The sequence below is a fragment of the Pelodiscus sinensis genome, chromosome 5 (genome assembly GCF_052426305.1).
Source record: "Pelodiscus sinensis isolate ZL-2025 chromosome 5, ASM5242630v1, whole genome shotgun sequence".
Taxonomy (NCBI): domain Eukaryota; kingdom Metazoa; phylum Chordata; order Testudines; family Trionychidae; genus Pelodiscus; species Pelodiscus sinensis.
Genome location: NC_143056.1, coordinates 116359312 through 116373052, shown reverse-complemented (window position 1 = coordinate 116373052; position 13741 = coordinate 116359312). Strand labels below are relative to the sequence as shown.

Below are 13741 nucleotides of genomic sequence, written 5' to 3'. Positions count from 1 at the left end.
GTTTTGATTATGAACAATTTTGTATTTGCTAATGCCGCAGCTGACTTAGCTTTACAAAGAGCTATGGAATACTTAGCATGAGAAATCAAAAATAAGTATAATAGTATTCAAATATAAAACTGTGCCAACACTGAATACAGATTGCTATGGTGTGCAATTTGTATAACACATATATATTGTCTGAAAATTCAGTTAATTTGTATCTACCTACCTCCATATCCAGTGCGCTGTTCCGAAATGTGTTTTTCCAAAGTGAGTCGTAGTTTAGTAGTTCCATCTGGCTCATCTGGATTTATCTGATCCACCAAAATAAAATGGGAGTGATTGTTGTCAAGGGAGTACAGTGGCCCCTGGCCATTATCATCTGACTTGTAGCACACAAGATTTTCACTCTAAGAGAGAAGATATGCATTTCAATCTTTTTAGTCTTCATAAAATTGTATATTTTTGTCCAATTTAGTAATTTTCCACTGTCACAGAAGAAAAATATTCATACCCTTCCAATAAAGTCTCTTTAAAATTGGCAGGAAAAGAATGGCATATTTGAAAAGGAACAAGATTGGGCAGCACTAGAAAATGAAGTGTTCTAGGTCCCCTTTTGGACTTTGCAAAATATACTGACAGTAAACGTCGCACTTGTGCCTGGGGCATCCATTCAGAACCACTGGCAATATACATTTCTGAGCTTAGACAACAAAAAGGGCCACAAACTTTGACTGGGGAACAGAGCCTGAAGGGTTCTGAGGACCAAGTCTCTGCTCATGGAAATGGGGCATTTCCATTGACATGGGAAGTACAGGCAGTCCCCGAGTTACGCGGATCCGACTTACGAACGGGGACCTCTCCCTGGTCTCCAGCAGACCAGGGAGAGGAAGCAAAGCAGCGGAACACGCGGGCAGTGGACATCCCAGACACGTCTGGGCTGTCCGCTGCCCACGTGCTCCGGGGCTTTGCTCTGCTTTGCTCCCCGTCCCCCTGGTCTACAGACCAGGGGGATGGGGAGCAAAGCAGAGCAAAGCCGCGGAGCCCGAGGGCAGCAGGACAGCCCAGGCGCGTCTGGGGTGTCCGCTGCCCCCGTGCTCCGCGGCTTTGCTCCGGACGCCTGTGGTACAGCAGCTGGGGTGCTGCCGGTTGGTCCCATAGTGCCGCTCTGGGCGCTACTGGACCAACCCGGCAGCACCCCAGCTGCTCTGCCCCAGGTGTCCTGATTCAGCCACTGCTGGTCAGTTACAGCAGCGGCTGAATCAGGACGCCTGGGGCAGAGCAGCTTGGGTGCTGCTGGGTTGGTCCAGCGGCTGCGCTACTGGACCAACCCAGTAGAACCCCAGCTGCTCTGCCCCAGGCGTCCCCAAGTCAGCTGCTGCTGAAACTGACCAGTGGCTGACTACAGGAAGCCTCTGCCCCGGGCTTCCTGGAATCAGCCGCTGATCAGTTTCAGCAGCAGCTGACTTGGGGACGCTTGGGTTGATTCTGTATGTAAGTTGATTCTGTATGTAAGTCGGAACTGGCGGTCAGTTTCAGCAGCGGCTGAATCTGGACGCCAGTTCCGACTTACATACAGATTCAACTTAAGAACAAACCTACAGTCCCTATCTTGTACGTAACCCGGGGACTGCCTGTATTAGGACTGTCTTTATACCAACAGTTCATTTAGTGAATGATATATACATGCTCATTCAATCTATGAAGCATTACTCTATTGGCAGGACAATGTGTGGTCTTAATCAGTCAGTTCTCAAGCTGGGCGTTGCACCCTTTAGAGAGTGAGTTACAAAAAGATTAATGGTGTGCATTTCTTTGAGGATGGGCACAATCTTTTCTTTTTCTCCTTCTTCCCCATGTCAGATAAGTGGGATATTCCAAAACTATGTTTTTTCCTATTGTTACAGAGAGTCACTGCTCAGAAAATGTTGAGAACCACAGACTAGGCACAATGGCTTTATATATACACTATATAATTTGCCCATTTTGGCAATAAATCCCTTCCTCTTCGTATCTATCTGCTATTATTTGAGTGACAGCTCAAACTAGGTTTGTCCACCTCTCTTGTTTTGTCTCAGAAGTGGGTTGTGCCCACGAAAGCTCGTGATACCATCTATATTTTTTGTTAGTCTCTAAGGTGCTGCAGAACTATTTGTTGTTTTTTAAGTTCATTCAGACTCCTTTAATTTAGCTCATATTGCAGCAGGATGGTTTTCAATAAGCAAACCCACGCCTCTTCCCTTTCCCCTTCCAAGCCTCTCTCGTCCCTCCGCCATCTTTTTGTTTTGTATACTCCTGATTGTAAGATCCTCTGGGCAGGGATGTGTCATCGCAGTTGTCTGGAAAGTTCCGGGCACAGCAGAGGTACCATCTAAATAATTTATGACTGGATGCCAAGCGTGAGAAGAACATTTCAATAGCCAAAGGCCAAATCCTAAGTCCAGGGGCCCTCTTCAACACTAAGCTTTCTAATGCACCCTGACTATAATATGTAAGGCAGTGTTGTGGTTAGAACAGCAGAACTGGAACCTTGATTACATTCTGGACTCTACTTTTGAGTCACTTTATGATTCTGATCAGGTCACTAGGGCCAAAATTTTCAAAATTGGTCACTGACTTTAATGTTATAATTGAGACCACTCGGACATGAATTGCACCTAGGTCTCTCATTGACTGCATATAAAAAAAGGGGTTCTCAGTAGTTCTGAAATACAGATCCAAAGTATGTGAGGCTGGGCACCCAAAAATACAGGCATTCAAATTCAATGAATACTTAATGACATTTTTTTTCTTATGAAGTTTGTAAAGCAGTTTGAGATCCTCATATAAAAATTTGTATAAGTGTCAAGTATTAATGGTATCATGTATTAAAAAAAGTTCTTCCTCCAAGCTCTTATTAAGTCAGCACTTTTCTCATGGACTAATCAAATGTATAATACCAGAACCTGCTGGATGTTTGCAGACTTGCTTGTTAAGCAAGGCGTGATGTCTATATGCAGTGTACACAGTGCAGCATAATTATGATCTTAATATAACTTCAGATCTTTTCTGTTCATTCTCATTTTGCTCCTTGGCATTGTCCTTTTGGGCAGCTCATAATTATTCTTCGGAAGACGGTTTATATTTAAATGACCACCTTCTAGAAGTTCTATGAGAAAAATACCTTCATGTTGTCCAGAATCTCTCGGTGCTGAATTTTTCCCAATGAAGTTATTCCTATTGCAATCACTGTTACTTTGGCTGAAGTACTAGCCAGTGCATGATCTCGGACTGCTTGCCCTATATGCCGCGTTATTCCAACACGCAGAGCACTGGTAAAGATCCAGGCACCTGAAATGAATTACATAAGAACATTATGGAGTTAGCTGATCTACCATTTGGTACATGAGTACCTCTAATTATGTGTCTTTCCATGCTGGCTTTAGCTTTTCTTAGGGCCTGTGAGAGGTTAGATTTTTGAGGCTCAAGCAGGTATCAATAGTCAATATGATTATGTACAGAATCACAGTCTGTGTGAAACAGGGCAACTTTATAGTTTGTCATTTTTTTCTCTAATAGGCACAAACAAACGTGTCAGACAACTTGAGTTCTGGCTTTGTCACCGTGGTTTAGCCAGGACCAAACTCCAGCTAGGATATTCAGTGCAGCACAGCGAATCATCTAGTGGCCAAATGCTATTACTGATAGTAAAGATATGACAGTCTGCATATCTGGGCCACTCCTAGTTCTTGAAGAAAGATATGAAAGGTGGGAACCTGAGAAGGGGTGGCATCTTACAGTTGGGATGGAGGAGTAAATTGAGATGACTGATAATGGAATGTTGGAAATGGCTGGTATATGTGAAGTTGGGTTGGGGCTTTTCTATTTAGCTGAATGGGAAAGCAGCAGACATGCTCTTCTGTTTGCTCCCTGGTATACTGGAGAGTGTACGCCTCAGAAGAGCTCTGTTTGTTCTTCACGTGCATAGGGCAAGCTACAATGGTTACCAGGCCGAGATGCTGAATGTAGGAGTGGCAACCAAACCCTGGGGTCACTGTCACTAAGGGCTTGACTACACTATGGAGAAGATCGACCCTCCAGAGTTCGATCGTCTAGCATTTGATTTAGTGGGTTTAGTGTAGATCCCCAAATCAAATGTTAATGGCACCCTCTGCTGGCGTCCTGTACTCCTCATTCTGGGAGGAGTAAGAGAAGCCGATGGGAGCATGTGCTCCCGTTGGCCTCCTGCCGTGTAGATGCTGAGGTGATGCATTTTGCATAGCTGGACAGTGTACCTTAAGCCGGCTTGCCTGGCCTAGTGTAGATCAGGCCTTAATGACTTAGCATATTTCCCAAACTGTGTCAGTTTATAAAAAGGAAAGAAAAATAAGCCAGAGCCTGCAGCATCTACATATCACATAAATAGCATAAATAGCAGTTGCAGTGACCTTCTAACTTTTTCGGCTTATGGTACTTCTGATACTACCTTAGTACTTGGTTTTTTTGTTTGCTGAAAAACAAAATGGCACTAGGTTTTTTTTTTGTTATTCCTGAACCAGCGAAGCAATATGAACAGAGTATGTACCACAGTGAACATTAAAGTATGCTTTAAGCACTCTGTAAATTTCAACATGCAGTTACGCTCACAGAAGCAAATAGAAAAAAGACTTCTTAACTGACAGGTGTGTATCCTTTGTGTATTCAATCCTATTTGCCCATTTTAGTGTCAATATTTCAAATACTTTTCATTCCTGTTTGCACTGCAATGACTAGAAAGTGAGGTGGATTCTCTTCTGGTTTCTGCATCAACAAAATTATCAACACAGGTCCAATAAAAAATTCTTTATTGGGGCAGAGGTAAAAGTAGTTTAACAGTTTCTTACAGGTACAGTCCTATTGCAACCCAGGTCCCTGTCAGTTCTTTAAATAGCTCCCTGCTGGCTTTGGTTGCAGCTCAGCCAGCTCTTGTCAGAGCTGCACACCTGGGTGCACCCACTTACTTTCACCTCTGAAATTTAGAGGTGGAATGAGATACAATAGATAAGTTGAACTTTCAGATTCCAGGTTCAGGGCTGCTATTTAAACCCGCCCCCCAAATAATCCATCTTTCACCTACATTTTTAAGGTGAAGAAATGCAGGTGGTATTTTTCAGAAGCACTCTCTTGTCTCAACTCTGTGCCCATGGCAGTCAACGCAGAGTTCAACGGCAGTAGAGTTAGGCCAATGCCGAGTGCTTTTGGAAATCCCACTATTACTAGGGAATTGGAGAAAGAACATTTATAGGGAGCCCACTGTGACTTTTTTCCAGTAACCTGTGAGTGTGTAACTGCACTTTAAACTTCAAATGTTTACCAGCTGCGAGAACCACTGTCTGAAGTAAGTTGGATGGAGTAGTAAATAATTATTTGGGATGATCACACTACAGTAACTTGGATTATTAATAAATATCTTGATACAGGTACAGGCAATTATCCATTAAAGTACTTAAGCATGCACTGAATTCTTAAGCATGTGAGCAATTCTACTGAAATTAATGTTGAAAGAGAACAAATGTTGGATGGGAACTCTTTAGGATGGAGGCAAAAGAAATTATGTTCCCTATTTAGAAGTTGAACCCACCAGTGCTTTGTGCGGCCTTTACAAGTCCTTTTCTTAAGGTGTCCCGTAACCAAGGTTTCATTTGGAAGTTTTCTTCTTCTCCAACTAAAGACACAACCAAGTTGGGAGCAGGTAGGTTCCACTTGTTAATCATAATATCAAATATAACTCCAGGATGGATAGCACATGGAACCTTAACAAACTGTAACAAACAAAAGGGCATTGAATAACAGGATAGGGGTTCTACTGTACTGATATCTCATTAATTGGTAACATTGTGCCTCTCAAAACTTAAGCAAATACAAAGGATAAGTTACAGTGTGGTACACTGCATTGCTTTCTTGTCCTTCAAAGTGATTTCCAATGCACTGGAGGCATTGGAACGTGAAGGGATATTGACTTGGCCTTTTTCAATATCATTTTTTTGTGATTTCCTTCCCTCTTCACCCATTCCTCCCATTATAGGAAATGGTTCATACCTGGCTATTATCAAGATTGGTGTTCATCCAATTGAGGTTTTGTTGGAGAAGGATTTGCCAGATAAGTATAGAGCTAGGCGTCGATACAAAATTTGTATCCACATCTGCATCTGTACCTGCTGTTTTGCTTTCTGCAAGGCTTGCTTTTGTTATACTATAAAAGGTATTATTTGTTAAATAAGATATAAGTTACAAAGAGAGAGAAGGTGGTTTTAACACTTTTTTTCTTTTGTTTCTGCAATGTGTACCTATCCTTAGTTTAAAAAATCCACTGTATATACACACACACACACACACACACACACACACACATATAAAAACAACAAAATATGTTTCTTCAAGGAAGCTTACTGTTCAAAAAAAAATCTACTGATCAGCAGCCTATACAACTCTCCACATGTGCCCCATGAGTCTTTTCATTAGCACATTTTATCATTGCCTCCATGAATCTCATGTGTCCTTCCATTTTTATCTTAATTTAGTGTAAGAGCTAATGGGTATGGACTCCAATCTCTACATGCCATTCTGTTGGCGTACTAGGACAGTAAAGAAGCCCACAATAAACTAGGGATAAACTTTGCATTGGGCCCTCCAGCACTCCCTTGCACTTGTCCTGGCATACTGATGTGTGCTGGGGACAGAACCAGGACTAGGGATACAGATTGAACCATTGGGGCAATTGGCTGCTATAACATAGAGCAGCTCTTTGGGCTGCCTAACGGACACCAGGGCCTGTTTTGGTCCTGCCACAGCCTACAATCAGAGGCGATTTCCTATCTGCAAATCTTGCCTTCCATGGAGATACAGCATAGAATTTGGTCATCCATTTTAATTTATTTTGCATTGCACATTTATAGCACTACACATAAGGCCAGATGTGAGATGTGCTCTGTGATTTTTAGGCCCTATTTGCTCTCTCTCTTTATTGTTAAATGCTCAACCTGAGACATCTTAAAGGATTTTTCAGAGGTTGGATGTTCAGCACTTTCTGTAAAGCCACAGCAATTTTTTAAATTACTCCTCTTCTTTTTTGTTAATCTTGGCTGCTAGTAACCACTTTAAAAGTATATTTTTGGTTGCAGTTTAGACAGGAAACTCCACTTTATTTTTGTTTCCTACTGCCTTTTCTTTTTCATCTGCCTATTTTGACCACATGAGTTTGTTACCTTCCTATGATTACTACATCCCACCCATTGTTGTGGCATCTGAGCACCTACTAAAGTTAAAAATAAATAGAGGACTGTCACAGGTGAGATTTTCAACTTCTCAGTGCTGTGTTTGGAGCAATGAGTAATACTAGAGGATTGGTGTCATTTGTAAGTGTGATTTGTCTTGTACACCTTGGCTGCGTCTAGACTGGCAAGTTTTTCCGCAAAAGCACCTGCTTTTGTGGAAAAACTTGCCAGCTGTCTACACTGGCTACTTGAATTTCCGCAAGAACACTGACGATCTCATGTAAGATTGTCAGTGTTCTTGTGGAATGCTATGCTGCTCCCGTTTGGGCAAAAGCCCTCTTGACCAAATGCTTTTGCGCAAGAGGGCCAGTGTGGACAATGCGGTATTGTTTTGCGCAAAAAAGCCCTGATCGTGAAAATGGCAATTGGAGCTTTCTTGCGCAAAACCGAGTCTAGATTGGCAAGGACGCTTTTCTGCAAAAAGTGCTTTTGCGGAAAAGCATCTGTGCCAATCTAGACGCTCTTTTCTGCAAATGCTTTTAACGGAAAAACTTTTCCGTTAAAAGCATTTGCGGAAAATCATGCCAGTCTAGACGTAGCCCGTAAGTTTCCATCACTTAAAAACTACTTGCTTAGAAAATCAGACATACAAATACAAAGGTGTCACCGTGCACTAGGATTTTAAAAGTGCTTTCTTTCTCATTTTACCCTATATTCCTCATTGGAATATAAATATTGTATTTCAATATATAGTAAATAGAGCAGTAGAAACCAGTCATTTTCTGTATGAAATTTAAGTTTTGACTGATATCACTAGTGCTTTTCAGGTAGCCTATTGTAAAACTAGGCAAATAGCTAGATGAGTTGATGTACCATCTGGAAGGTCTTTGCATGCCCCTGGTTCAGAGCCGCTGCTCTAGGGACAGTGGGGCCTAGTGGTTTGAGCACAGGGCTGGGAGCTTGGGACTCCTGAGTCCCCTTTCCACCTTCACCTGAACATTATTTTGTACTTTACGTATTTTAGGCCAGATCCTCAGCTAGTGTCAATCAGTACAGCTTCATTGAGGTCAAAGTAGTTATGCTGAGGATCTGCTCCAAATCCCATGCCTTCATCGGCACAAGCCTTGGTGAGTGGCTTAAGGGAGAGAAGTTCTGGAGTCTTGGTGACTGTGGAGGACTCTGGGGAGTTTGACTAGATTGTATCCAAGAGGGAGACCGTAGCTATGGGGAATGGACAGAAGGTAACAAAAGCCTCTTTCTGGAAGTGCAGAGGAAAGAAATCAGAATAGAGTTTTAATAAATAGGCAAAGGGGACATTTTGAAAATGTTTTAAATAGGTATGCGTTTAAAAGGCAAATAATATGCTAATAAACAAGCTGGGAAGGGTAAATACACTAAAAAGTGCAAATGGTTCAAAGTCATCCAGTGGTGCATGATGTGTGTTTATGTAGCCAGGGGACCTTATTACTGTTCCCCTCTTCCTTCTTTCCTCCTGTTTGTTAAATATATGTGTGTGTCTTACTGGAAATTAGACGGTAAGCTCTTTGAGGTAGGAACCATGACTCCACGTGGGCTTGTACAGCATACAACACTGATGCTGCACTTCTGGTTTTGACCTTTGCGTGATTTTGGATTGCAAAGCAAATAATCAGACAATAGGAATAGAAGTCAAGAGCCTCTCAAGTCCGTAATGGAAGAAGTATTGTACCTTCCCCCGTTTCTTTCCAGAAGCCAGGAAATCAATTTCTCCTGTCCAGTATGGCAATTCCCTTCTGAATGCTTCTTCTTTGTCATTATTGCAAAGTTTGGCTTCTGTCTCTTCCATTGGAGCAGTGATATGATAATCAGTGCAGTTGAATTCTCTGAAATAAGGGAGCACTTAAAAGTAAGAGATCACAAATATTCAGGTTAGACTGGGAAAGTCACATTTGCCAAAGTTAATATTAATCATTAAAAACTACTAATCATTCCAGATGTTCATATATAGGCCTCTATTTTGCCCTTTAGTATATGAGTCGTCAATTGTTATTGTCAAAGTCTAAATTTCATGGTTAAGATATAATCAAGTTCCCAGACGCCAGAGAAAATAATTTAAACAAATTAATAACAATAATAATTATAAATAAATAAACAAGATTTTGGGGTCTGTTCAAAAACATCTGGCTGTCTAGATTTGGTCTGCGGTCAGCCTATTGACTATACCTGCTTTAACATTTTGTCTTAATATTAATGTTATAGTTGTAGTAAAACACTGTGTTACAGCCAAGAGCCTTCACATTTGCTAAGCAGTGTGAAGGCTGGCTCCTACTGTGCATATACATGCAGAGTTTAGGACTGAGGTAGACAAAACGATGGAAGTACTATTACTCTCATCTTGAGGATAGTAAACCAAAGCACAAAGATTTGCCCGAGGGTTGTGTGAGTTGCCCAGGGTCACATAGAAAATCTATTTCAGAGCCAGGAAATGAGCCCATGTCTCACAAGCTGAAAAGTGGGGCCTTGTATAAAACAACTTGTGCCGGTGACAACAACTAGCAATGTCTGTGGTGCAGCTTCTCAATGTTGTCATCCCATTGGGCTACCCTCATGCTACCTTGTCCTGTAACAACCCAGAATAACAAAGCTGATCCTTTTGTACTGGCCTGAAGGTATTTGGGGAGGTTCAGCCCTAGCTGTTTGTGGGAGTGACTCAGTGATTGCATGTGCCTCATTTTCAGTGTTTGAGACTTGAATGGTCTGTAGTTGTTAAGTACAACTTGAAAGTCCCACGCTCTCATCCATACTCATCCATACGTGGATGTAGATTTGCCTCTGCGGAAGAGGGAAAGCATGCTCCCAACATTGCACAAGCTCAGTTATCACTAAAATCTATGAGAAATCCCTAACCGCACTACCTGAGTGAATCTAATGGGCCTGTGCTGTATCGGGTTTAAGCAAGCAATGCTGTCAGTGTAATGTGTGTACCATGGCTCTGCTACTTTCCCACAGACTGGCTGAATATGATTAATGATCTAGCATGCTCAAGTTGAGAGAAAGCAAAACTCCCCTGCACCTACATGGAGACTATGTCTAAATATATTCCTTAAATACCTGGGTGTTCCACAATCTGGCCTCCCTTTTTGTATTGCCACCTCTTAGAAGTTTCTGTTTATGAATGAGCATTTTTCTCACAATGGTTGTTGATTGCAATGAAACACTTGCCAGCCCATCTGTGAGTGACTTCAAGAAACAAGCTGTCACATTGTTCAAAGTGAGTGTGCCCAAATCTTGTGTGTGTGTATCCATGACATGCACAGACCAACCTCCTCAATGCCTTCAACAATGTTTTGCCAGTGTTCTCAACCGTCCCCCACCCCAAACTGACAGAAAAATCCAGGTCTTCTTTTAAATGTGGAATGTGGATTATTTGTTATTAAACAAAAATGAGGTCTTGCCAGCATGCCAACATTTGTGAGCACCTTTAGAGTAATAAGCTAGAGTGGGTAGGGAGTAAAAATCCTGCGAAAGGACAGATTCTGTTTCAAGGATCAAAACACAGACAAAAGCGAGTCTCTTTAAAATATATATTTCAGTGATGCACTGGGGGAAGATAGAGTGTAATTTGCCTTACTACATCAAATTCAAGCATGCTGTCCCCCTCTTCAAGTCCCCTGCACAGCTTACATCAAGCATATTTCTCTGTTCTCTCCTTTTACATTCCTTCTTTCTATTCTCTCCACTGTTAGGCTATGTCTAGACTGCAAGCCTCTTTCAAAAGAGGCTCTTTCGAAAGATACTTTCGAAAGAGCCTCTTTCGAAAGAGAGCGTCTAGACTGCACGTTGAACTTTCGAAAAAGCGGCTTGCTTTTTCGAAAGAAAGCATCCAGTGAGTCTGGATGCTCTCTTTCGAAGAAGCCCTATTTACATTCAAGAACGCCTTCTTTCGAAAGAGGAACTTTCGAAAGAAGGCGTTCTTCCTCGTAAATTGAGGTTTACCGCCATCGAAAGAAAAGCCGCGTTCTTTCGATTTAATTTCGAAAGAACGTGGCTGCAGTCTAGACGCAGGTGAGGTTTTTTCGAAAAAAGGCTACTTTTTTCGAAAAAACCCCTGAGTCTGGACACAGCCTTAGTAACTGTCTCTTCTGAAGCCTGTTCCTACCCTTGACCTCTGCCCAGCTTTGCAATCCTTCTGCCACACCTCTGTCTTTTCTGTGAACTCCCTCATCCTACACAGTGAAGTGTTAGCTCATCATTCAAACAACCTCCATAACTAATTTGTAAAAAGTATGGGACCAACAAGCTCTTTTTCATTCTTCAGTGGTGCTGCTTTTGGTTGCTTCCCAAGTTTTGTCCCTCATCTGTCTGTCTGTTTAGATGATGAGATTTTTGTACTCTGTTCCTAGTACTCTTTTTGCTCTGCCTAAATAAAAAATCAGAGTAATTGTCAGATAAATAATGGTAAGATTTAGGCCTTATACAATAATGAATTAACAGGAGAGACTTGTGGATGGGGGAGGCATATGAGAAGAGTTATATCTGGCTACATGTATCTGGAGTTCCCTCAAGCATGGAGGTGTCTGGAAAGGAGGGTTTGGTTCAGGTGCGTTGCTACCTGTGAAGTTATAAAAGCGCCATTGTAGATTAATTAAATTTACCTTAAATAATGAGATTTCAGATTTGCTCCATTGAAGGGTCCCTTTTTTAGATCAGCATCATCATAGAACCAAACTCACACCTTATTTAAGTCCACTTTGTCATTGGAGATGCTGCTCTTTCTTCTAATAGCTTTGAGAACAATATTCTGGAAAAGAATATGTAAATATTCTGTAATTGCTTTTGGCAATTATCTTTTTACAATAGAATTTTATTCACTGAACAAAGGACTTTGATGAGAATACAAGTATTCAGGTTTGAATGTACAGTGTGAATTTAAGGCTCAATTTCCTATGTTCTTGGGCAGTTATTGACAGATGTGTAATGCACCATCAGATTCAAAAGGGTAATGTGTGATGCCCATTTTGCACTGGTACAACATAAGGAATAGGATACTGGCAGATTAGACCCAACACATATTATAGAAACAAGGAAGTGAAACTTTGTGAGAAATGTTATAGTTAAAAGGTCACCTACAACCCTTTTTCCATGGACAAAGTCTCACTAATATCCCTAGTAGATGCAGGCCAGGAAGTAAGGCAGGGTATAGCCCAAGGGCTAGATGTAAATCTGCTAATCAGAAGTATCTGTTATATTTTATGATAGTGTAGTAAGACTCTTGCCTGGACTTCTCACGAAAGCTTGAATCTGAATTCAAGCTTGACTAAATATCTGGAGATATTTCAATATGGGTGGGAGGGATTGGTTTGTGCATTACTGATGGGCTTATGTCACAAATTTCAGATCTGGAGACAGATCCAAATTTATCCAAAGTCTGGGCATGTTTTATCCAGCACCATTTTCAGGACAAAGATGCACAGAGAATGAGAGCTTTACTTTCCAGGTACCCATTGATTAATGCTATTCACAATCTCTGGTTATATACAGAAGTTTCTGTCTGTTTTTTTGGAGAGAGACCCTTCCAAAGACTGACACTAATTTTTTGACCCTACGTTTGACCTTGCAGTGGGGAAATCATAAAAGACTCTCATGCAGTGATCAATATGTGGAGGCTTTGATCCCCGGCCTCAGTTGTGATAATACTGGAGCCAGTGTTGGGAATAACCAGTACAACAGCTGCACAGCAGACAGGGTAGTGATCCAGGCCTGCATTATCACGAGGCAGGAAAGGTGGTTCTGACAGCAGAAAGGCAAAACATCAGCCCTGAAACAGGGTATAGTTCAGGAGTTCAGGATGGTATGCTACATGCAAGTGCCTGATACAGACCGGATTCCTGCTCCCACATGGAAAGAGAGTAAGGAGGGGGAGGATTCAAATAGATGGCCTAGATCGGGGTGGGCAAAGCAGCCTCCGCCAACTGGATCTGGCCTGTCAACCCTTTTGATCTGGCCTGTGGCTGCTCTGCCACTCCCCTGCTCCCAGGCCAATAGAGACCTGGGGACTGGGGAGCGCGCAAAGTCCTCCCCCCGCGGGGCGTGCAGCACCAGAGGGAGCCACTAGCTGTTCAAAACAGCTGGCAGTTCTCTCTAGGTGCCTCGCACCCCAGGCAGGGCAAGGGGCAGAGACTTCATGTGCTCCCCCACCTTCAGGCCAATCAGGGTCTGTGGGCAGGGGAGCACAACCTAGGGTGGCCCCCACTCATGGGATCACACTTAATCGGTTAACCAGATAAACTTAATGTTAACTGATTAAAGGGGATATTATATCCTTGGTGTACACTAGGGGGCAATGTTGAACTAAGGTACACAACTCCATCTATGTGAATAGTGTAGCTCAGTGTTTCTCAACCTTTTTTTATAAAGTACTCTCTTTAAAAAAAAATTGTAAATACCCCAGTACCTACAGTTTTCAGACACACAATTTTTTTTTCTACTGTTGCAACACTTTTGTTTAAACAACTTAATTGTAGTTGGGCAGGCGATGAAATTTTTGG

General features: G+C 42.0%; 1 protein-coding gene across 1 annotated transcript in view; it reads right to left on the bottom strand.

Annotated features, from left to right (window-relative positions):
• TRPM5 (transient receptor potential cation channel subfamily M member 5) overlaps positions 1-9081 on the bottom strand; it is a 48217-nt gene extending 39136 nt beyond the window's left edge. Inside the window, exons 1-4 of the mRNA XM_089778668.1 lie at positions 8923-9081; positions 5582-5762; positions 3146-3312; positions 212-392 (exon numbers count right to left, since the gene is read on the bottom strand). Of these exons, the coding sequence (XP_089634794.1) occupies positions 212-392; positions 3146-3312; positions 5582-5762; positions 8923-9039 (646 nt within the window). The 5' untranslated portion in view covers positions 9040-9081. The remainder of the gene's footprint in view (positions 1-211; positions 393-3145; positions 3313-5581; positions 5763-8922) is intronic.
• Positions 9082-13741: the final 4660 nt, after the last annotated feature.